The following is a 23259-nucleotide window of genomic DNA, read 5'->3' as shown; positions in this document are numbered from 1 at the left end:
TTCTCCAAAGACAAAAATACTAATTTTTATATATGCTTAATTAAAGTCAAGTAGATGATGGTTATTATAGTGTCACAAATGTATGAAAGGAAACCTGGATTGTTTCCTGATGGAGAAAGCCAGCAGCCATAAAATCAGAATCCCTCACACTTCTCCCCACCTACCCTCCCTCCTCCCCGCCCCGTATAAATAATCGAATAATTTTTTGCAAGTTTCTTATCTTTCTTTGAACTTTATCCAAGGTCTTGAGTGTGTACTTTAGGTGGAGATAGATTAAAGTGTGCATGGATAATGATTTTTAAATAAGAAATGCTAAAAATGTTGTATAGGATCAGTGTGAAGATTTCCTGGTTGTATTACGTGGATTCATATCAGCTGCCATTAGAGTGAGCAAGATTACTTAACAATAAAGCCACGCCTTGTATATATGAATTGTCAAATCATAGTGTTTTCAGTGTAAAAATGGAAACAGTACCAGATGCTGGCTATATGGTGAAGAACGTTCATTGTGACTGGCAAAATCAATCACTGCTTTAAAATGTTTGTTCTGTACTACTGTACGGAACCCTTATAACCTGTTATCTAAATGAGAAGTCAGTTATTTAAATATAGATTTGGTGTTGTTGGTTTCCTAATGGTACTATGAGATCATGGAATCCACTGGCTATGTGCTGTAAGAAGAAAAACATGAATAGATTTTACATTGCATTATATATGCTCCTTACTTCTTTTCTGACACACAGATACATGCTGTGTTGCTTCTCTGTAATATTTAGAAATAGCTGTAAATTGTGACAGAATCATCAAGCAGTTAATAGTGAAGAAAAGAAAGAGAATTAAGGGTGTATGGAAAAATCTTAATATGGCTTCTTCGTGTGTATGCATTGTCAGAAAGCCTATAATTATGTGATCAGATTCTTCTTCTCCCCCACCCTCCCTTTCTCCCTTCTGTACTGGACCAAACTTGTGAATGAACTGCTTTTCAGTCTGTTGTGCTATTTGTTCAGCATGTGGTCTAACACATCATTCAAGTACCAGTTTGAATACAGAATTACAAGTTCTTTGCTGAATTCTTTTGCTGGTGCTGCACTGTAGTATCTAAATGGTTTGCAAATGTTAGTTTAATCTTACTTGTACCCCTTGTGATGAACACATTGTATCATACCCTTTGTGTAGACAGGACACTGATGTGCAGGTAACATCAATAAAATTGGGTACTTTTTCTGTGTGTAGAAAATGCCTCCAAACTCACCTCCTGGGAGAATTCGCTATTTTATTTTTAGCATTTCTGTTATTGAGGTTGTATTCTTGCATTGACTTTGGTTATAGTTGTTTACTGCAGCAAAATTTGTATAATAAAGGCTCTGCAAGTTAGCGTTGTCTTAGGTTGGGCCCCAAGAAACAAGAAGAATTTGATCTGTAACTGCTCATAAAGTTCAATTTGAATCATAAATCGTAACCTATGAAGCAAACTGAACTTGAAATGTAGAAGAGATGCAAAACCCCTTTGCTAGCATGTCCTGCTGTCCCTGCAGTCACTTACGTTGATTCACAAAACTGTTTTTATTTTAGGCAATGCATCATTTCCTTAAATAGTTTGAAAAGCATGGGTTTAAATGATTTTCTTAAATATAGTCTGTAACTATGCTATGGAGGAATCACTGGAAGTAAAGATACAGTGTGAATTTTTCCAGTGGATTTCACAGATGTTTATTAATGGAGCTGCACGAATTCCAGTTTCAGCTTAGCTTATTTTTGATGGAAAACTGTTCGATCTTCTTTTCTCCGGTATTCCCCTGGTCCTTTCATTGCATCATGCCCTTCTTCATCTTACTTTCTTCTGCCTTGCATTTGGTCTCCAGTGCTGAACTCAAGCTATGTTTTCTCTTCAGTGCCATGGTATTTAAGCAGGGGAGGAGTTAGAATATTCTCAAGTCCTGTATCTGGCTACTCAGTGGCCCCTGACTGCCCAAACCTGGATTTTTTACAAATAAAAAGATGCCTAAGTAATTAGGGAAGTGGACATGTTTTTTCCTAAAGAATTTCCTGAGAAAGTTGTAATATTTAAATTTTGTAAGAAACTCTAGCCTGCAACAGACACCCGTGCTTTGATGAAGGTGTAAGCTATCGGAAAGCTGGAGTTCCCTAATTGTGCCTGTCGCAACCCGGGGTGTTCTTGGTGCATGTGCTCTTGGAAGAACTCTTCGGAGGTTGTATTCCATGTGAGCAGGATGCTGTGCTCTGGTATTGAATTTATGTGAGTAAATCTGTGGCAAATGCATGAATGATTTCTGTCGATCATCCCAATGAAAGCTAATGCAGGTTTTCTACTAAACCGCATCATCAGGGCTTTTGTGCGTTGCAGTTAATTGGTATTTTACAGGTAGACTATCTGGTAAAAATGCTATTTTTCTGCCTGGTCTTTGCCTATAAAAGCAAGACTGCTCCATCACTTTGAGTACAGTTATACAGGCCCTAGAGGGAAAGGTAGGACTTCTAATATTACATAAAATAGGTTTTCAGCACGTATTGCCTGATGAAGAGATGGCATTAGTCACTTTGTGCTGCAGCATTATGTTTGGTGTAACTTGTTCTTTGCAATAAGCTCATGTTCTTGTTTCAAGCAGAATTGTGCTCGTGATTGTGTACTGAGACAGACTTAACTGTACACAGTCGCCTTTGTGAATGCAACTGCCACCTTTATCTGCTTTTGAGGATTTTCATGTAGGTCTCCAAGTGTTCACAAAGGAGCTGTCACGTTGACGATCTCTGACCTGTCACGATAGTGAAGAAAAAACCAGCAGTATCTATGTCCTGACCAAATTAGCGTCCCCATTGACTGCCCGCCACAATTGTCACGGGAGTGTTTTGATTGAAAGACCAGTGTCTTAAAACTCATCAAAATGGAGCACAAATATTTTTTGTCCCTTTGGAAGGTCTCCTCCCTGTTAAGTTTAGTGTTTATGAAACCAGGAATTAATGTTTCTTGTTTGGCCTTTTGGGCGACTGTAATTTGGAGGTGAAGGGAAGTACTGTAAACGGGGAAAACAAGAAGCCGTTGTGTGAGTTTTGGCATCATTTAAAAGCAGAAAAAAAGGCTATCAGTCTGAAGCTGATATTTAAAAAGTTACTAATATTTATAAAGAAGGATTAATGGCTAAAGTGCTTTCTTATCTTAATTATGTAAAATGTCCGAAACAGTAATATCTGTGGAAGAGCCTTTTTTTTGTTTTAAAGTTTTATAATGTATGTATATATTAGTTTTCTCTCTTTGTGACCCAAAAGGAACTTGGCTTCACAGATACTAGGATAGAAAAAGGTTGCCTGTAGAATTCTTCAGAAACTCTGAGATTTTTAATTACTTCTAAAATGTGGTGGTGTTATGAAGTAAGGGTTTGAAAAACAGTCATTTGTGGCAGCCACCATAACAGTTCCTGGATATTTTTACTGCCAGTCATCCTAAATTCATGCCATTAAAACCTTAATCCCTAATTGTAATATCAGGTATTTTCATCTGGTTCTCTTGAGCATATGATACGATGTTGTATATAGCTAAATGTGAAATCACTTGGCTATTTGTCGACCTGTGTGCATGTCCGCTTCTTTAAACCACTCTCTTTAGCTTGATATATACAGACTTGTTTGGCATGTTACTCGTTATTCAAAAAAAGAAAATAAAATTGGATTTACTAATGGCCACCAAAGCAAGCTTGCAGTCACTTGCAGCTTGCCTTGTCACTGTCATCAATATCATTTGATGGGAAGAGCGGTTGGGATTTGTGTTAGTGGCCATAAGCTGGACAGATTTATTCAGGAGGGTATCGCTCGGTGCGCTTCCCCTGCAGTTTGATGTGTTGTTCAGAAGGGCATATGACATTCTTTAGAATTAGGCTAGTCATAGGAAAAAAGGCCCTTGCCAATTAAACCACGCTCTGCTAAGAAGGAAATGCCAGTAATATGATTTTATGAGCCAATAATTGGACACTTAATCTAAAATTTACTCCTGTCTGAGCAAAATGTGGAGGCTTAAATTAATGATGCTGATTTTGCTGGTAGATTAAGCAATGGTAGTTGAATGAAATAAATGGTTGTTATTTTCTGTGGTAACCTAAAGGGTGTATGTAGCAGAGCTTTTTGTGTTTTCTGGGTATTAAGACATAGATTGAGGAAACCAATGCATTTAAAAAATCGGATGGGAAAAATTGACAAGCTGTTAAGCTGAGAAATCTGGATGAATCTCTTTGTTGGTGAGCGATATTTCAGCTCTCCTACTTGCTTCTTCAGAAAGTGTAAACCCAACCCCTGACGTTTACCGTGGTGTTTATGCAACATCCGTGGACGGTTGCCAGCCCGTAAGAGATGGCTAATGAATCTTTTTGGAGATGTACCTTTTAGAATGGAATAATATTACTTTGTTCTCCTCTCTTTTAAGTGCAGAAATGCCTTTGGCTTCCTGTTGTTGTCTTTATCTTTTCTGTAATGATGAATCAAGTAAAATAAAACTGTAATCTTTATAGCCAAAATGAAACATCATATTAAATGTCTTGTGGCTCAGAAGCTTGTGTTGAGCAACACAGTGAAAGAAACTTGGTTAAATGAATACCCAAATAAGTACCAAAAATTGCATTTGAAAGGTCAGATTCGGATTTTTTTTTTTTTTTTTTTTTTCCTTTCTTCTTTCTACTGACATGGATCTAGAGGGATTGCATTCCTTTTTCTGCAGGTTTGTCTCAACAGATGTGAGGACAGAGTCTGATCAGGAGTTTGTTTGTGACAGACCTTTTAAACATAAAAAATATCTTGTTAAGCCATGAATTTTTTAGCATGTTAAGGAACCTATTTTTAGGACGTTTGCTAGCTGTTAGACTTTATAGGCATTATGAATTTCCTTATCTTCTATAGCTTTAGCTATAGCTTATGACTAAGTATGCCACCCTGCTTGCTAAATGTTCATTCTGTTTAGGGTTTTCTGTGTTAAAATGTTCTTGGATAGAGATTTTTATGCAAGTGTACCTATATTCAGTCTTACCTTTTTGATTTAGCAAAAACCATGTGCATATGTTCCTGTTGGTTCTTGTATTAGCTTTAAAAATATACTACTGAATGCCATTTTGAGTTTAAGGGAAATAAATGAAATCATATACTCTTACAAGAATTGACAAATAATGTCTCCTTTCTAATATGAATTTTATGTAACTTCAGGAATTCTGTAAAATATTAGGAATTAATCTTAAACTTAACTTGAATTAGTACAAGTTCAACAGATTGTTTTGAAACCATCTGAAACGCTGAAAGATGCAGTATTCTTTGACTCCCCCCAAAATGGACTTTGATTTAAAATTGTCATGTAGATGCAGCCATGATAGAACAAGCATGCTATCGAAGTTTAAAAAAATTAGACGAAAATCATACTGTATTTTAAATTCTGTTCTTATTTCTTTAATGTCAATTATGTAGAAGCAAGAAAAGAATCTAACTTTGGTTTCTGTTATGTATTATTTCCAAATTCCTCTGTGAGATGCTTTTTATTATTCACATTCTTTATACACCTAGTTTGTACAAAAACCACAATGCTTATTAAAAGAAGAGGCTCCAGTGTTCTGTACTCCTCTCAAAAAATCAGTTGGAGGCAGCTCCTCTTGCAGTAGTTGTCCCTAATAATTTTTCCCGACAGTATGTAATTACATTTACCCGTATCCATTATTCCTCCTGTTGGTTACATAGGCCTTTCATTCGTCAGACTTTATCTGCATAATAGTACAGTGACTAGGTCTAAAGCAAAGAAATAAACTGGAAAAACATTTTTGTTCCAAGCATTGTGTTGACTGCAGCTTTTTTTTCCTTTTTTTTTTTCCTTTTTTTTTAAGGAGTGTACACACACACACACCCCCACCCCCCCACCCCCCCACCCCATTTTGGCTGTGTCATCTTCTCAAATACCTTTCAAGCATTGTGTCTGTAGATAAGCACAATGTGAATCTCTGGAAGATTGTTTTCTTGGGTTTTTAATTTTTTGTTTTGCTCTTCAGTTTGGAGTCCGAGACAGTATGAATTTTGTAATGCTGTCTAGAGTTCAAGTTTATGTCTTGGCAGGCTTTTACTTCATTTGATGCCTACCCTAGAGATGAGGGGCTCTTTCTGCTGGTACTGTGTGCTTTAATTTGTCCAAGATATTTGAGTTACTGCTATCATTTTTTTAGATTGTATACAATTCTATATTGTATATAATTGTATACAGAATTAGGTGGGCACACAATAATTAAATAACTGTTCCCCTGGATCATCGCAAAATGTAGTTACATGGAGATAGTGATGAATGGGGTTATTACTGGTAGGGTACCCTGTTAGGGTTCAGGTCTGGGTGTCCTAGAGCGGAATTTCAGAGCTCCAGTTTCCGGCAGCGGGAAGGTGTACCCAGGGGTGCTGCCCGGGGATGGCTCTGTGCCAGCACTTCGGACTCGGATGTGAGTGTGCTCTTGAAGTGGGTCTCCCCTTTGTTCTCATTGCACTTTGATGCTTGTCATAGAGAAGTTTTAAGGTTTGTGAATTTGATTCCTTTTGGATAAAAAGTCTGCTCTGGGAGCGTACCTAACGCTCTCCTACTTGCTAACGGGCTTCAATGCACAATGACTAGAAAGAAACTCCTCCCTCCAAACGTGCATAGCATGGTCATTACACCTGAGCACCAGCTCTTCCATTCTACAAACTTGCTCCTATTGCACTCCTCTGCCACCTTCTCTGCCAGCAGCAGCATGGCCTAAGGATCTCAGTTTGACCGCTTGCTCATCTGTATGGGTGGAAGCTGCTACCACCGCTGAAGTGGGTGATGGTAAGCTAACAAGTTTAGGAGTCCTCATCTAGAGCTAAATTCTTGCAGGTTATTGATTGAATTTTTAAAAGATATAAAGGTCAAGAAAATATGAGAAGAACTCTTCCCCCCACCCCCACCCTGTGATCTGGATTGTTGACTGTGTTCGCCGTCCAACCTAGTTCATTTTAACGTAGCCAAGTCAAAAGTAATGCTGCTGAGCAAAAAGAAGGCGTGTAGTATTAAGCCCTGAAAGACTGGATTCACGCAAGCAGTGGTGCAGAAAACGATCTGATTATTGTATCTTGACTATCTTAATATGAGTTTCTGATACAGTGCACTGTTCAAAGAAGTGAACGTTGATAAATTCAAATGGCAACATGCAAGAAAAAAGAGGGAGATGGTCTGGCTTTTTAAACATAGCCCAGTACACTTGTGCACAGGTGGCAGCTCAAAGGAAGGAAGCAAAAATAATCATAGAATCATAGAATGGTTTAGGTTGGAAAAGACCTTTAAGATCATCCAGTCCAACCATTAACCTACACTACCAAGTCCACTCTAAACCAATCAAGGGTAGACTAGACTAAATCATGTCCCATAGTGCCACATCTACCCGTTTTTTGAACACCTCCAGGGATGGTGAGTCCACCACCTCTCTGGGCAGCCTGTTCCAATGCTTGACCACCCTTTCCGTAAAGAAATTTTTCCTAATTTCCAACCTAACCCTCCCCTGGCGCAGCTTAAGCCCATTTCCTCTCATCCTATCGCTAAGTACTTGGCAGAAGAGCCCAACACCCACCTCACTACAGCCTCCTTTCAGGTAGTTGTACAGAGCGATAAGGTCACCCCTCAGCCTCCTCTTTTCCAGACTAAACAGTCCCAGTTCCCTCAGCCGCTCCTCCTAAGCCCTGTGCTCCAGACCCTTCACCAGCCTTGTTGCCCTTCTCTGGACACGCTCCAGCACCTCAATGTCCTTCTTGTATTGAGGGGCCCAAAACTGGACACAGTATTCCAGGTGCGGCCTCACCAGTGCCGAGTACAGGGGCACAGTCACCTCCCTGCTCCTGCTGGCCACACTATTCCTGATACAAGCCAGGATGCTGTTGGCCTTCTTGGCCACCTGGGCACACTGCTGGCTCATGTTCAGCTGGCTGTCAATCGCAAGATTAAAAATAAAGAAACCAACAACTGACTGGATTCCGAAGCTCTATCTTTCCATTTAGCAGCACAAAGGTTGAGAGGTGTTATATCTATATAAAAATACCTATATATGAATAGATATATACTGCATATGCAAATATATATACAGATGTAGAAGAGATCTGGTGGTTTAATGAGAAACAATGGGGAATCAGGCAGATTCAACCTTGAAATCAGCAGCAGTGCTGTAGTTAGTAGTAAAACTTTAGGAGAAGAGAGCTGGTGGAATCATTTATAATCTTTTAAGATAAAATTAGGTATTTCTTTTTGTAAGCGGTACTTCAGTCAAACATCTGGGAACAATTCAATGGGTTATATAGAGAGATTACAGCTGAGTGACTGCAGTAGTCACTTCAGGCTCTAAATTATGTAAATCCATAAATAATATTAAAAAAGCCACATATGCGGATATATTTCAGAAGGACAAGTTTAGTGTCTGTTCCAGGGGCCACTGTTGTTTCCCAGTTAGGATGGCTTCACATTATGGCTTAATTACGTTTTGTTTTTACCACATTATGTTGTTAATATGCACAGTAGTTTAAACATTGTGTGTGCAGAGATACTCGGTTTCAATTTCATATATACATGGCATTTATTTGGATGGTTCCACATACTGGTAATAGAAGAACAGGTGTTCCCTCTGAGCTAATCGGGTATTCATTTATCCTGTTTTTATATAGCTAATGTATTAAGCTTCCCTGCGTGTATGTTTGTTTTCATTTCAGGCTACATTCAGGAAAACCATTACTGATAAAAATCTTTGTTTCAAACAGCACAGAGTAGGAGTGCTGAGCTGAAATTGGATTTGTGAAGTGTTTCTGTTAGAGCATCATCATTTTTATAGCACTCCAGTGAGGGACAAAGAGAGGACTTCTCAAAACATTTTTTCCAGACTTCAGACTTAAGCCTCTTAGTACTTTCTTTTCTAAAAGTTATTTCAAATATAAATGTGGTGATAAAATCGGAGCTTTCTTGAAGCTTATTACTTCTAAGTGTATTTTCATAGTTTTCAGAGTTCTGGATTGCCAGGTACCAGTTGTCAGATCTGCTCAGAACTTGGAGCTCATTCGGGGGCGGGGGGAGGGTATCAAAGCAGCCTCCCCTATCTTCTTGTTTGTTTGTAATGAGTTGACATTGACCTGGAATTGCCTGGAAAACTTCTTGTCTTGCTTCTAGTTGGAGTTGTGCCTTACACACCGGCATGGAGCTTAGAGGTGTCTGGGCATCTCCAATTTAAATGTCTGTCATTTCGGCATTTCCAACTTGATCTTGGAAATTTTAGATTCAGTGCTGATGGGTAGATTTTACTGATTTGTTGAATTGGTTTGTGGCACTTGGGTGTTCAAATTCTGCGTAATGGGGGGGCAGTGATGTACTTTCTGTGCCCAGTTTGGTGTGTGCTTCTGAAAGGGACGGTCACGGAGGGCAGCATGCAGGTGTCTTTGAGGACATAACAGGGGAGATCTGTCAGGATACAACTTTCTAGAATATCAAGAGTTCTGGTTTGCTTTACAAAAACATCATCTGGGCTTGGAGGCGTTCCTAATCAGTGGAAGGCAGAAGTTGGTATGGATCAATAGTCATTTGTGTTGGCTGTGGGAGAGGAATCATCCGGGACTGTATACGCAGGCTGGCAGGGGTGTCCTGTGGCTTGATGGTCCAACAGAGCTCAGAAGAGAAATGATTCAGCTGTCCAGCTGAAGGAATTTTGGCATGCTGCTTGGGCCCAGGGATAAATACTGAATAGCTACCTTATGCCTTTCTGAGAAAAATTACTCTTTCCAGATTTGATGTAGCGTATTCCTGCCTTTGTGTGGGGCCTGTCAAAGTCTGTAACGTACAGCTGGGCAGTTCATGCATGGAAGAACTAGAGGCTTATAAACATTAGCCACCCAGAGGCTACTGATTTAGATAAGCGCGCTCTAAATCGACACTGCATGTAAATAAGCTATCATGCCATGTTGTGGTGATTAATGTAACTGTAATGGCACACATTATCTTTTAAAATTATGATAACCTGGGGAAGTCGCTTAAAGACAACCTGTTCTGTCTGTCCTTCTTAGGAGAATATCTGCATTTTGGCTCCATATAGCTTATCTTTACTCCTAATGCTAAAAAAGGAAATGAAAGCGAGCAAACTGTATAATAGAACCACATTCTGACTTGCATTGCATGTACTCCTGCATGTTAATTTTCTTATGCAAAAAACCTGCTTTTTAGTTGCCTTGAGACTGGCCTTTTTTTAATAGGCACTCTCCAGAAATCATACTGGTTTTGTTACAAGCTCAAGATTCAGGTGTCAGCGCTGGCACTTAACTAGTTGTTGCTGAACGCTTCATACTTCTGTCATGCTGTTAAGGCCCTGGCACTAACTGCTTGAGGCTTGGTTTGACTTAGTTTAAATCTTAGAGGAATTTGTCTTAGTTAGCTTTTTGTTCTGAAAGTATGTACCTTTCCTTGCAGTTTTACTTGTGCCATAATTCAGTATTTGTTCCAGTTTCTAAACACAACAGCTGATGAATGCTTATGCTTTCTCTGATCTGTTGGTACAACTTTCATTAATTTATGTATGGTTAAGTTTGCAGAAAAATTTCTTTCTTGTTTCAAATGAAGTTTAAAGCAGGAAAAAAAAATAGCTGCGGAATGCCTTTGGTTTTGCTAGTTGCCTATTTTGGTCCAAATCCTGAGAAAGCTGGGATTTTTTAATGTGAAGCATTAACCAAAAATGCTTCAGTAAGTATTGCAGAATTCCAGATGTTTGGATCCAAGGCACCAACAGGTACATTTCCCCCTTTTTACTTGGGAATCCTTTGGGCTGTCTACCCTCTTTTGCCCTGTGCTCTAACACAGAAACAACTCTGTCCTGCTAATTCTGATCGTTTTCCTCCTCTCCCTGCTTTTTCATATCAGGGATATTAGAAGGAGGAGCTCACGAATCCTTGAGGAAAGACAAACTGTAATATGTGTGTATTCCTGGAATAGTTATTTGACTTTTCCTCATGAGACCAGAAAAGTCTTTTCCATGGAGGGGCTCTTGAGAGAAGTGAATGAGTCAGGGGAAGAGGCTGGATAAGAGAGAAAAAGAATATCCGCTAATCAGTGCTAGTAATCCCTTGGCAGGTATGCACGCAGGGCAGGCAGAGTTCCGTATCTCTCAGCACAGGCTGTCCTAAGTGCTGTATCTGTTCAGGTTGAAAGCCATGCGACTGCAAAACATGAGATGCACGGTGAAGGCTTCTATAAAAGTATGTTTTACTCTAACTGTAGTGAAATACACCCTCTTGTGGCAAGAAGAAAAAAGTCCAAGCAGAAACCCGTGTGACCTCTTTTTTTTTTTTTTTTTTTCCCCCCCTTTCCCTTATGCTCACTGATTACTCTTACTGCCTTACTCTTCTTTTGTCTCTCCCTTGTGTTCAGTGAATATTCCTCACTGGTGTGCACCACTTGTGCTTTCCTACAGTTTTCTGTTGCTTCATCTTTGTTTAGCAGTACCTGAATCTGTTCTGTTTGTCTTGCAAATTATGAAACTTCACTCTGCCTATCTCAATCTGGTTTTATCAGTATTTGGATTGTATTCAAATGCTTGGCTTTAAAGTACCCTTTCTTAGTAAATTGCCAACATACTGAAAATATGCCTTACAGACTAACTTTAAAACATTTACAGGAGTAAAAGGCTGGAAAAATAAATAAGGATGGATACTAGTTTTGTTTCTTAAATAGCTTAGTTTGTCTGAACTACTATGAAGGGGTCATGTATAAATGGGATTAGGAGATAACATGCTGCTTTTCCCAGCTGTTTGATTAACCAACTTAGCGATGGGTCAAATGCAGTAGCAGAGTGCAAAGAAGGCGCATCACCTTCAAAGTGCAGAAAAAGCCCTACAGCGTGTTTACAGTTTATCAGATTTGCTGCATAATAAGCTGTACACTCCATTCAGCACTATAATTAACCCAGGAAAGCACTCCAGTTCAGTCTTTGCTGATAGCATGAATCTCACAAAGCCAAGCAGTCTCAGCAAAAGACCTCTAAATAAGATTAAGCAAAGCGAACCAACCGTGAAATAAAATGTAGGCTAAGTGACGAGCAAATACTATTTGTTGCTTGCATTTAGTACCAAGTTCTGTACTTGGCATGAGGTGTCCAGGCATATAATGTGTGAATAGCACTGGCAACACTTAACAAGGGCTGACAGATGAGACCTTAAGCAGATATTGTTAATGTTTTCCCTGTGCAAAAGAAAGTAACCAAGTGTTGTATGAAAACACTTGTAAATGCATGTTGATGGCATTTCCCGCAACTCCTAAATGGCCATAGCTCTCAGGCCATTGATGCCCAGCAGGATTGGGAATTACATGTTGGTGGGCTCATCTAGAACATGGTGGACAGAAATGGTGGCAGACTGGGTAATGCTGGGAAGCAGTGGAAAGAAGAAACAAAAAGACCTGGAGAAACGAAAGCCAAGGCTGGTGGTGGGTTTGTAAAGTGGCAGGTTCCTTAGACCTGTACTGTTGCTGAAGAACTTTGTCAGGCAGCAGGCAAAAAAATACTGCTTATGTGTGGAGGACAGATAGAGTAGGTATAGACAGTACAAGAGTCCTGAAATCTAGTACCTATTTTAAAAACGGATCTCATCATTCTTCCTTTCACTTTTCAGGTATCTTGCAATATCTTCAGAACTCTCCCACCTAGTGACAGCAATGAATTTGATCCAGAAGAAGATGAGCCCACCTTGGAGGCATCATGGCCACATTTACAGGTTTTTGACGATTTATCTCAGAAGAAAAGCTTATCATTGTTTAATGTGTTGAATAATTTTCGGAGCTTTTTTTTAACCTGTGAATCAGAACTAGTCTGTGAGACACTAACATTTATAAATATTGTTCATGGCTATAATATAGGACCTACAAAGACAGGAGAGTACTTTGTGAAATTTGCGAAATGTTAAAACTTTCTTTCAAAATTGTATTGATGGCATCCCTCATATTCCTGTTATCCTTCATTGATTTAGAAATTACTTTGCTTTCCAAACTGCTCTGATGCACAAGTGTTTTTCAGCAGCTTCAGCAAGAGCATCGTGGGCGATGATACTGCTAGCAGTTTTGCTTTACTGACGTAGTTAATTTTCATACAAAAATACACAGGTGCTGGCAGCTGATCAGAAAAATGAATGAGTATCTATGTCCCTATCCAAGTCTTCCTTCCTCTCCCTGGGTCGAGGTTTGCTTTCAGGTGTTTGTAGCAGGATGCGTGCTCACTGCTGTGTATCATCCCTTCCTCTGTACCTCAAGTGTCAACGCAAGGTGTTTTGAGCAAAGCACATAAATTCGTTTTGGAGAAAGAATCGTTGATGCTAATGCATTAAATTCCTTTATAGAAAATATAGATACAGATCCTGCCTGTGTTAGTCAGGACAATGATTTATACCACTAGTAAATTTAGAAGAAGTTTGCCTGAGCAACAGTTTGTGGAGTCTGGGAGTTTCTGTGAGCAAAGGAGTACGATTGATCTCAGCTTGAAATGAGGATTTTATTTGACATTTGCATGCACAATCCTTGCCTGTGAGCAGTTTGTTTCATTCTTTTGTCCTCTCAAATTTAGAATCTGTTGAAATGTAGGTTTTATCCCTCATTTATATTTAAATTTCACAAAAATAAAAATCTCGAAAGCTTCAAGGCAGCTCTGAACAGCTCTGCCTGCCTGGAAACCGCATAGGCGTACGTGTCTGTTATCTTATGTTCATTGACACTAGTGCTGTAGTTTTAAAAGTCATTATTTACATGGAAATGATGGAATTTCTTAGCCAGTGGATGATTTACTGTTGTCAGGAAGAAATGCACCAAAGTATTTGTCAGGAGTTGATGGGATTGATTTCCTGATGATTTAATATTAGTTATGTAATCTGTTGCTTTTTCCATTTCATATTTTTAAACCTCTCTCTCCCTTTTTGATTTCCTATTGTTTCCTTTTAGAAGTCAGAGAACACTGACATAAAGCAGCAGCAGCAGCAGTATTGCAGCATATTGGTGTTTGCATGGAAAAGTTTAAAATTATTTTAAAATGTAGTTTTTAGCTTCCTTTCAGTGTCAGTATCCATACTCACTGAAGTCAGAAGGGAAAAAGTTTTCATGGCTGCTCTTCTTGAAAAGGTTCAGCAAAGACAATTGTTAGCTGGTAGCTCATCTGATCAGTGACAGGTCAGAGTTGCTGTCTTACAAGGCCACAGCAGTCCCTGTTTCACTTCACTTCCTTTTTGCCTGTTTTTTATACTCTTCTTTTTCTCCACTAAATGAAAAGTCTGTTGCCGTCCCACTGAACAGTTTAGGCAGAGATGGAATTGCATGAAAGTAAGCAGGTTTTCTCCAGCCCTGAGGCTAATCTTTACAGTAAGTTAGGAACTTCGGAATAAATTCTAGTTTGTATTCACCTTCTGTGTTTCAAGTTGCAGTAGAATGCTACTCTAAGCAGTTTCTAATTTAATTTAAGTATTTCCAACTGTTTCACCAATGCTTTCAGAATTGTAATGTGTCTGTATTTGATTTGACTTCAGCAGTTCAGAGGGCAGTTTAAATGTGCTTTCCAATTACTCCAGGAAGCTTTAGAAGATGATAACAAGCATTACAAGATGGCAGTGCCTGTTCTTGGTGATGAAGTGTCTTTGACTGGAGTTAAATAAACAAAACTAACTTAAAAAGCCCATGTAATTAATTCTAACTGTAAAGAAGGAATTTGATAAAGGAGAGAAATCTTTTTCATCTTTTTAATCTTTTGCTCTGTGGACAAATAAGTATCTTATTTTCTAGCAAAAGAATTTTGGGGAAATACTTCAAACTGTAAAGAGTAATCAAGTCATAAACTCAACCATGTTTTGTTTTGTTTTTTTTTCTTTTGCAGCTTGTATATGAATTTTTCATACGATTTTTGGAAAGCCAAGAATTTCAGCCCAGCATTGCCAAAAAGTACATAGATCAGAAATTTGTATTGCAGGTAAGCTGATCTGTCTTCTTTCGGGCTTCATTTTCCTTTTGAAAAAAATTTCTTTAAAAAGATTTTGTTTAGAATTTGAAAGTAACTTTATTTGCAACAGAAAAAGGCTAAACAAGCATATACAATGAAAGTTTTCAATCTACCGAGATAGGGGAAATGCGTGTGTGTGTGTGTTTATATGTCAGTCTCTGTTACTATAGATATATGTACAATAGTTGGTTTAGCTCCAGTTTGGATACCTTAATCAAAATATTTGACTTACTGGTTATGAGAAGGAGCTGAAACGGTAACTGTTGAAAAATGAAAAGTTTACTGTCAAGTAGTCTAAAAATGCTGCTATCTAGAGAGACTACTTAAACACCAGTTTTAATGTGTCTTAATATTGTTAAAATATTTCTGTTGGAAGGGGAGAGTATTTCTCACTTCTATCTCTGCTGAAGAGCTGGCAACAGGGGCAGAAGTTCATTAACAAACCTATTCCCAGCGCAGTACTGAAAACAGCGATGCTATAGTGGTCGGGGAGGAAGTAAATCAAAAGGCCGTATGAAGTTCAAGCTCTACTAAAAGCACAGAAGAAGAAGTAGCACCAATAATAACCAACATTGGCAAAGAATGGGTAGCTTTATTTTTGTAGTTTGCTTGCCATCGTTATGGCTAAATGGAAGAGATGGCCTCTGTGGCAGTCAGCTGGTAGCCAGGTATTTTACACATACTTCATATTCCTCCTCCTTGTGTACAAGCTAGGCTTCTTGTGTGCTTTGGTACTTCACTTGATGCTACAGTAGTTGGCCGTCTTTACGGAGGTATTTTTGTCCAGGCCTTGACAGATGCCAGAACAGAGATGGCTGAAGGAAGATGTTTTCTGGGATAAGCCAGGAAACTCCACAGATAGAACTTTTGTCTTCAACTTTCAGGAATAGGCTCGTCTTGTGTTTTCTGTTCCCATTGTGAATTTTTGTATAATTGCAAAGTCAGAAAGAACGTCATGTTTAATGGTGTCTATAGCTTGCTTTTGAAATTGAGGAAATTTAGACAGATTCCTATTTACATAGAAAAGGGAGTTTCCTTGTGGGCTGAGACTTGAATAAAAGCCAAACTGCAAGTGGCAGGAGATACTCAGCATTTCTGAAGACCTTTCTCTTACCCCTTTGTCATGGAGCTTTTATTTTTCCCTGTAGTGCTCAGGCAATAAAAGTACTGCTTTTACTGTCCTTGTATGTTACTCGTATGAAGAATACCTGAAAGAGAGAGCAATTTTGATCCTTAAATTTAGAGATTCAAAGAAGGGACTTCAGTTTCCTTATTAATATCACGAGACCTTCTTCACCCTACAAAAGCAATGGGATATACTTACGTTTTTATTTTATCCATCTTCTAAATACAAGAGCGTTTTTCATCTGGATCAAACCTCTGTGGTGGAGTTTCCTTTTTGTTCACCTAAATACTGATCTGAACAAGGGGGTGTACCAATCTGATCACCCAGTACCATGGTGGAGTAACCATCCAGTACCTGGTGGAGATGTAAAAATATGCGTGGGTGTAATCACTCTTGACAGGTTTTTCCAGACTGATTTTTTTTTCTTTAGATATAGCAGGGTTGTGGTAGAAGGAGTGCTTGTGTTCAAAATCTAGAGAAAATAATTCCTAGGTGCTGCTGAACTTGGTCATGACTGGTGGCATCTCACTCACACCCTTTCAAGGCATTCAGACCTGTTACAGTTTGGCACAGGAGAATGGGTCTAAAACAAGGGGTTTGGTTTTTTTATTAGTCCTGTTAGTCTTTAATAAATTTACTAAATGAAAGAATATTATCTACTGAAAGAGGGAAATACAAGATTTTGAAACCTGCATATCTGAAAATGTATGATACGGCAATTAAGAGTTCAAAAGCATTCTGAGAATTTGTAAGTTCTTGCCACATGGTTAGGTGATGCATTTTTATATATTGCTATGCACAGCATGTCAATTTAAAATTCACATTTTTCTATAAAAAGTTCTGTTGAGCCTTATATATACATGCAAGTAGATATATTTCTGTGTGTGTAAGTGTTTGTGTTTAGCCTGTAGGAACTGGGGTGTCCTTCCACTTCTTACTGTATTTGTTGTGTGTCTAGAGTAACGCCTAAGAATCTGTGACTACAGATCACTTACATGGGAAACCAATTTGAGTCTTAGGAACATTAAGCATGTTTGGTGTTTCGTTGCAGTGACAACGCAAGTATGACAGTCTTTGAAATCAGCTTCCTCTCTAAATTAACTTTTGGGTTTTTTTTAATTTGAGGAACTTTAATGAAGTGTTTCTTGGCAGTAAAAATGCCTATATGAAAAAAACCACAGTTTTTTTAATGGGCATTTTTCAATCTTTTTCTTGTTTGCTTGCTTTTTGCTTTTGTTTTTTGAATACAGTGTGTTTCTGGCTTTCAGCTGTATGTTTTGATAAAATGCTGTACTTAACAGTATAACTGTTCATTTCTAAAGCCTGCTTATATACAGTCTGAAATGGTTGGCAGTGGTTGCTAAGAGACATACTATGCAAATATATCCACAAGTGTCTGTGTTATGTAGGTTGCTATTTTGGAAAATTTATTGCCCTTTTCTATGTATGTTTAGTGTCAGAATAATCACGTAAATTATGAAAGTCTTGCAGCTTAAAAATAAGACGTTATTGTTGAAACTTGATAGCAAATTGGACATATCAAAATAATTTTCTTTTTTTAAATTTAATTTTATTTTATTTTAAATGAGAGACTGAGTCTTAGTTCATCAATGCTTCCACAGAGGGTCTGTATAACAGAACTGGAAATATAAATATTTTGCTCCTAAAAGCAATCCAATAAGAAAATTAAAAACATAAGCATTTCCAGCTGTTTGCTGTCTTTGGGTGAAATTTGCTCTTTGGGGAAGGATGGGGTGACTATTTATTTATTTAACTGTAGAACTAATTGAACAAAGCAATGTGTTTATAACCTCTGGAGGGCAGCTGACAAACCTCATTGTTTCCTCATGAAATTCCTTACTGCAAGGAAGAGACAGTGGGATCTCATTACAAGCTACAGAAACATTCAAAACAATGAAGAAGAATTTGTACCTCAGTTCTAAACCTGGATGTTAGAAAGCAAAATCTCAGACAGCTTAACAACTTTTAATCATCTTTTTCTGTCTTTTTTTTTCTTTTTTACATCCTCAAAGTTGTGTAGCAGTTTAACAGAGATCAGGTAGTATACATACACTGACATATCTACTTATAATAGGTATTTATAATTTATCTATTTGTGAGTCCAAGATAGTTTTGTTTTCTGCCATTCCTGTAACAATTTGCTGACAGCGTCTTACACATTTGTAAGACCTCTTTGGCAAACTCTTCGTTTCTCCTGCAAGACAGGTACTGGTTGACAGTTACTTTCTTTTTCATGCAAGAGAGATACTGGTTACTTATGATTACTACCTTAAACTTCTCTGTTTTCTGTGCATTTTTTGGGGGGTTGAGGTTTTCTTGGTTTTGGTTGGTTGGTTTTGTTTGTTTTTAAATAAAGTTTACCTTCTAACTTATTCCAGATGTCCGCCAGAATAGCCAATGTTGTGGTGTCAAAAAAGATGAAGAAGAAGGGGTAGGGGAAAGCTCATACTTTTGTGGTAGAGGAATGAAGGGCAATGGAACAGAGATCTGCAGGGTGATATTCCTGCTGCTCATTTCATGCCTTAATTCTTAGAGGCAACTGCAGGTGTCAGTGTTTCGGGATTTATTTTGTACAAGACACCAGATGGCGTTCTCTTTTGACTGAGTACCACGTAATCATTTTGCTGTTTTAAAATCTTATTTAAGAGTTACTTAGTAAAGGTGGGTTTTCTGTTGTTGGGTGGTTTGTTTTGTTTTGTTTTGTTTTGTTTTGTTTTTAAACTGGATATTGAAGTTACCATTTTGTTCAACCTGGAGGATTAATTCTCCTGGTGCTTTGATTTGTGCCGATTGGTGGAGAACCTGTAACAGCAGATCCAGTGCTGGCATAGGCTTCACTGTTGAGTCTTTCCACAGCATGAAGGCCATGCAATTACTGGGAAGGCTTAAGACCTCATAATATAAATTACAAGCAATTAGAAAAATGTGACCTTGACACAATGTTGTGGGAACAAAATATTAGAGTAAATAAGGATCTTCTAGTTTTGCAGAGTGAAGGAATGGTGGATGGTAAGAGGCAAACTGTCTTATTTTGTAGATATGAGAGCATCTAAGAATTTATTTTATTTATTTTTGAGGAGAAGGAAGGCAGCAGTTTGGAGCCAGTTAATCAAAAGTTCATTAGTTGTTTGAAGATTTCCAAAGTTTTGTTATGTCAGAGGTGGAGATTAATAGACTGAGTTTCGTGACGTTGTACTGGGGTTACAACAGATTTTTTTAATACTGTATTTCTACACCTTGGGTAACGTGCATATCACATTCTTACATGCATGTGCTTTCATGAATTTAACTTTCATACAGCAGTCTGTGTGTCATATTTGTCAAATGTCTGCTGTTTCAGTTCTCTTTTTCCTTTAAACACAGCTGTTGGAGCTGTTTGACAGCGAAGACCCTCGAGAACGAGACTATCTAAAAACAGTCTTGCACAGAATTTATGGCAAGTTTCTGGGTCTTAGAGCATTTATCCGAAAACAGATTAATAATATTTTTCTACGGTAAGTTGTGGGAGAAGGTACTTTTTGCTTATGAACATTTTAGGAAACCGATATATTACTTATATTTAACTTTTCTTTTTTTAGATTTGTTTATGAAACTGAACACTTCAATGGTGTAGCTGAACTGTTGGAAATTTTAGGAAGGTAAACGAGTCTATTTATTATCTATCTCAAACTTCCCTTCTGGACACATTAGAATAGTGTTGGATTTGGAAAAAGTATTACTGTAAGCCCTGATTCTGAAAACAGATGTGCACACATGCTCCTCTTTAAGCCCATGTGCAAATCTCTGTCACATCTTTGCCAAGAGTATATAACTGGATGCAAGTTACAGCCAGTGTTGGATTGAATTTGTGTGTGTGTGTATGTGTGTGTTAAATTTTGTGCACTTTTACATGCTGCAGAATTTTTTTTTTTTTTTTTTTTTTGTGAGCACACTAACTGTGAATATTTTGAGTAAATCTAATTCTGGTAAGTTAATTACTCAAGAACACCTTGCTTACATGAATTTACAGACCACATAGACAAGGTCTTATCTGTTTGGCAACAGGTTTGTGCAGCTGTTTGTATGATTATTCCTCAGTCAGAGCTGAATTGCTAGCTAGATATGTACTGCACTGCTAATATAAAGCAGGACAAAAGGCAGCACCTGTTTACAAATGGCATAAGCCTGCTATTTGTAAGCAGGTGCTGACTGTTAAATTATTTTATTCTAGAAAGTGCTTGTGCAGACCTCAAGAATGTTTTCTGTGATGGTAACACTAACAAATATTTCTCTTCTAATTTCTAGTATTATCAATGGTTTTGCTTTACCTCTTAAGGCAGAGCATAAACAGTTTCTGGTGAAGGTGCTGATCCCTTTACATACTGTCAGGAGTTTATCACTCTTCCATGCACAGGTAGAAATTATAAAAATATTTTCTGCTCAGTTAGAATGATTCTTATTTTTTAAGGTGGCTTTGGAAATTTAATGGCATAGCACAAAAAAGGTGGGGGGAAGGTTTTGAAATGTGGAAAAAAAGCAATAGATTTTTTAAAATTAATTTAATATGCTTTGTATGATAAATGTCTTGCCTCTCTTCTGATTAGATAATTAGAAGTGTAATATACATCTGTAATATTTTGGGGATTCTTTTTTAGTAGTTAAACTCTTTAGGTTTTTGTCTTTGCTATTTTCTCATTCTCACAAGTTTGCCTTTCCCATTTGCTCTCCCAAGAGGATGTTTGGGTTTCCTTAGTCTTGTGCTGTCAAGGCTCTTCTTCACCCTAGCAACTTTCTGAATACTAATACCCACATTTTTGCATAATTGTTAACATTCTCCCTCGCAGATTTCTTAATACTGCATTTATGCTCTCATATATCTTTTTATACATTCAGCTTTCATGACGTAATTTTTCCCCTCATAAGTGATACAAGTTGCCTTTCTCTCTGATATTCAGATAGTGCAGTCTTTCTTATGCTGATAAAGCTGTGCTTTCTAAATATGTTATTCCAGGTTTTAGCGTGTGTGGGCTCATCTTGCAAGAGTTTTCATGATTTTGCTAACGTATAAAATGTGTAAAAAGAAGCCGTTTCAGAGAGTAACAAGCTTCAAAACTTTGGTTGTATGACTGTATTTAGAATTCCAAGTTGCTCTGATTTTTATTGTATATGCTACTTTGTCACCCTAATTTTTTTTGTAATGTGTTCTGTTGTTTCTCATGAACTGAACTGTGAGTAGATTTGCACAATGCAAACTATGCATCTCAGTTGGATGCAGTTTGAGAAAGCTGTATAGCATCTTGTCTTGAGTCTTTTTAAAAATTGTTTCTTTGTGGTTTCTTTATGGAAGTGTTCTAACTTCATTGTCTTAAATCATTACCTCTTCACAGCTGGCATATTGCATAGTACAGTTTCTGGAGAAAGACCCCTCACTCACAGAACCAGTAAATATTTATTTCTTCTTCTTCTTTTTTTTTTTTTTTTTTTTTTTAAATAATCATAAACAGCTTACCCTCTTGAGAGAAAAGTAAAAAAATCTAACTTTTTTTTCCTTCTAATTTAGGTCATTAGAGGTTTAATGAAATTCTGGCCAAAAACCTGCAGTCAGAAAGAGGTAAGTAATAAGCTAGTGCTAACAAAACATAAGAGTTCTGTTGTTCTACAATATAATAGGCAGGGAATCTTCAGATATTTCCAGGTAGATAGCACATGCTGTGGTGGATCTTGGTATTAATTCTCGTAAGTGACTTTCCTGTACTTGAATTCTGGTTTTTTTGGACCGTTTTGACTATGAAGAGAAAAGTTTGTTAATGGTGGTTTCTGTTCACAAAATAAGCACTTGTTCTTCTGCAGAGAATTTATTTTTGTTTTAGAAAGGAGAAAATAAAGATAGTTGAGGATAAATTGGAAAACTCTGTTAGATTTGGAATTGTTTATATGTGAGGATAGTATTTTCCCAGGGAGGATAAAAGATATTTTATTGTCTGGTGTTTACCTACTACACATGTAAAAGATGCAGTTAGACATTTGCATTTTTATTTCAAACTCTTGATGCAAATCTGAGTTTCCCTAATGAGATTTTGTTACACAGCAAAACCATTATTTTGAATATTGCTTCCAAAAATGAGGTAAAATTAAGAGACTTTCCTTAGTTAACAAAGTTTAAGCCTTGGCCAAATTCTTTGTCTGTATGAGGCTAGGTTTTCAGCGTGGATATACCGGTGCAGTTCTGAATTTTGTTGTAAAGGTCTACTTTAAATACAGTATTCGTGCACACTCATCCTCCTTCTGTTGAGACTGAATCCAGAAGCTGCAAAAGGTAGAATTGATCACAGTTTCTGAGAGAGGGTCTTGCTGAGCTAGTGAGGCTTCCATTTCTCCCTGAAGTGGTAGAATTTGAGGGTTACCAGCATTTTGCTGACCAAGATGATTCAGAGGTTTTATATTCAACACTTCCTTCCTTGTCTTTAGGTCATGTTCCTAGGAGAGCTGGAGGAAATCTTGGATGTAATTGAACCATCACAATTTGTCAAAATCCAGGAACCCTTGTTTAAACAAATTGCCAAGTGTGTCTCTAGCCCTCATTTTCAGGTCAGTGGTAGAGGTTATTGTTTGTATAGGAATGTATAGTCTCAATTTCAGACATAACACACCCCCCCACCCCCCCCTCCAAATATGAGTATTATTTTAAGTTGTGTGGTTTTAAATACTTGTCTTCTGATTTCTACGGACGAGGGTATGTTTCAGTGGAAGCTTATTTCTGAGCTCCATGAATAACTTGTTAGATGTATCTGGGGTCACAGCACAGAACTGGCCGTTCTGAGCCACATAAGGCCTTAAACTGGATCCAAGCAAATTTTGAATGGCCTTCAGACTGATAGAACACGCAGGATGTATTTGCTCCCTTTTTTAGCACAGTATTGTGCAGCATTCTTGTTTTCCGACTTACTTCCTTCTCTAAGGAGGTGTCTGCTTACAGGTGATATGACCCATAGCCTGTTTTCTTCAGATTGCTTAACGGAAAGAAGGGGAGTGGATAGGGTTTAAATTGAGTAATACGTGAAGAGGAGATAGGATTCATGGCCTGTAGTGTCTCCGTATTAAGCTAGGTGA

General features: G+C 37.9%; 1 protein-coding gene across 4 annotated transcripts in view; it reads left to right on the top strand.

Annotated features, from left to right (window-relative positions):
* Positions 1–23259, top strand: part of PPP2R5E (protein phosphatase 2 regulatory subunit B'epsilon) — a 75495-nt gene that overhangs the window by 44576 nt on the left and 7660 nt on the right. For 3 of the 4 annotated variants that reach the window (XM_075713214.1, XM_075713213.1, XM_075713216.1), the window contains exons 4-11: positions 12664–12765; positions 14901–14993; positions 19534–19664; positions 19749–19808; positions 20455–20563; positions 21537–21590; positions 21710–21760; positions 22618–22737. In XM_075713214.1, the coding sequence (XP_075569329.1) occupies positions 12664–12765; positions 14901–14993; positions 19534–19664; positions 19749–19808; positions 20455–20563; positions 21537–21590; positions 21710–21760; positions 22618–22737 (720 nt within the window). The remainder of the gene's footprint in view (positions 1–12663; positions 12766–14900; positions 14994–19533; positions 19665–19748; positions 19809–20454; positions 20564–21536; positions 21591–21709; positions 21761–22617; positions 22738–23259) is intronic. The other variant, XM_075713217.1, reaches the window with a different exon arrangement.

Source organism: Pelecanus crispus, chromosome 6, assembly GCF_030463565.1.
Source record: "Pelecanus crispus isolate bPelCri1 chromosome 6, bPelCri1.pri, whole genome shotgun sequence".
Taxonomy (NCBI): domain Eukaryota; kingdom Metazoa; phylum Chordata; class Aves; order Pelecaniformes; family Pelecanidae; genus Pelecanus; species Pelecanus crispus.
Note: the sequence above shows the minus strand (reverse complement) of the source record. Positions and strands in the feature narration are given on the sequence as shown.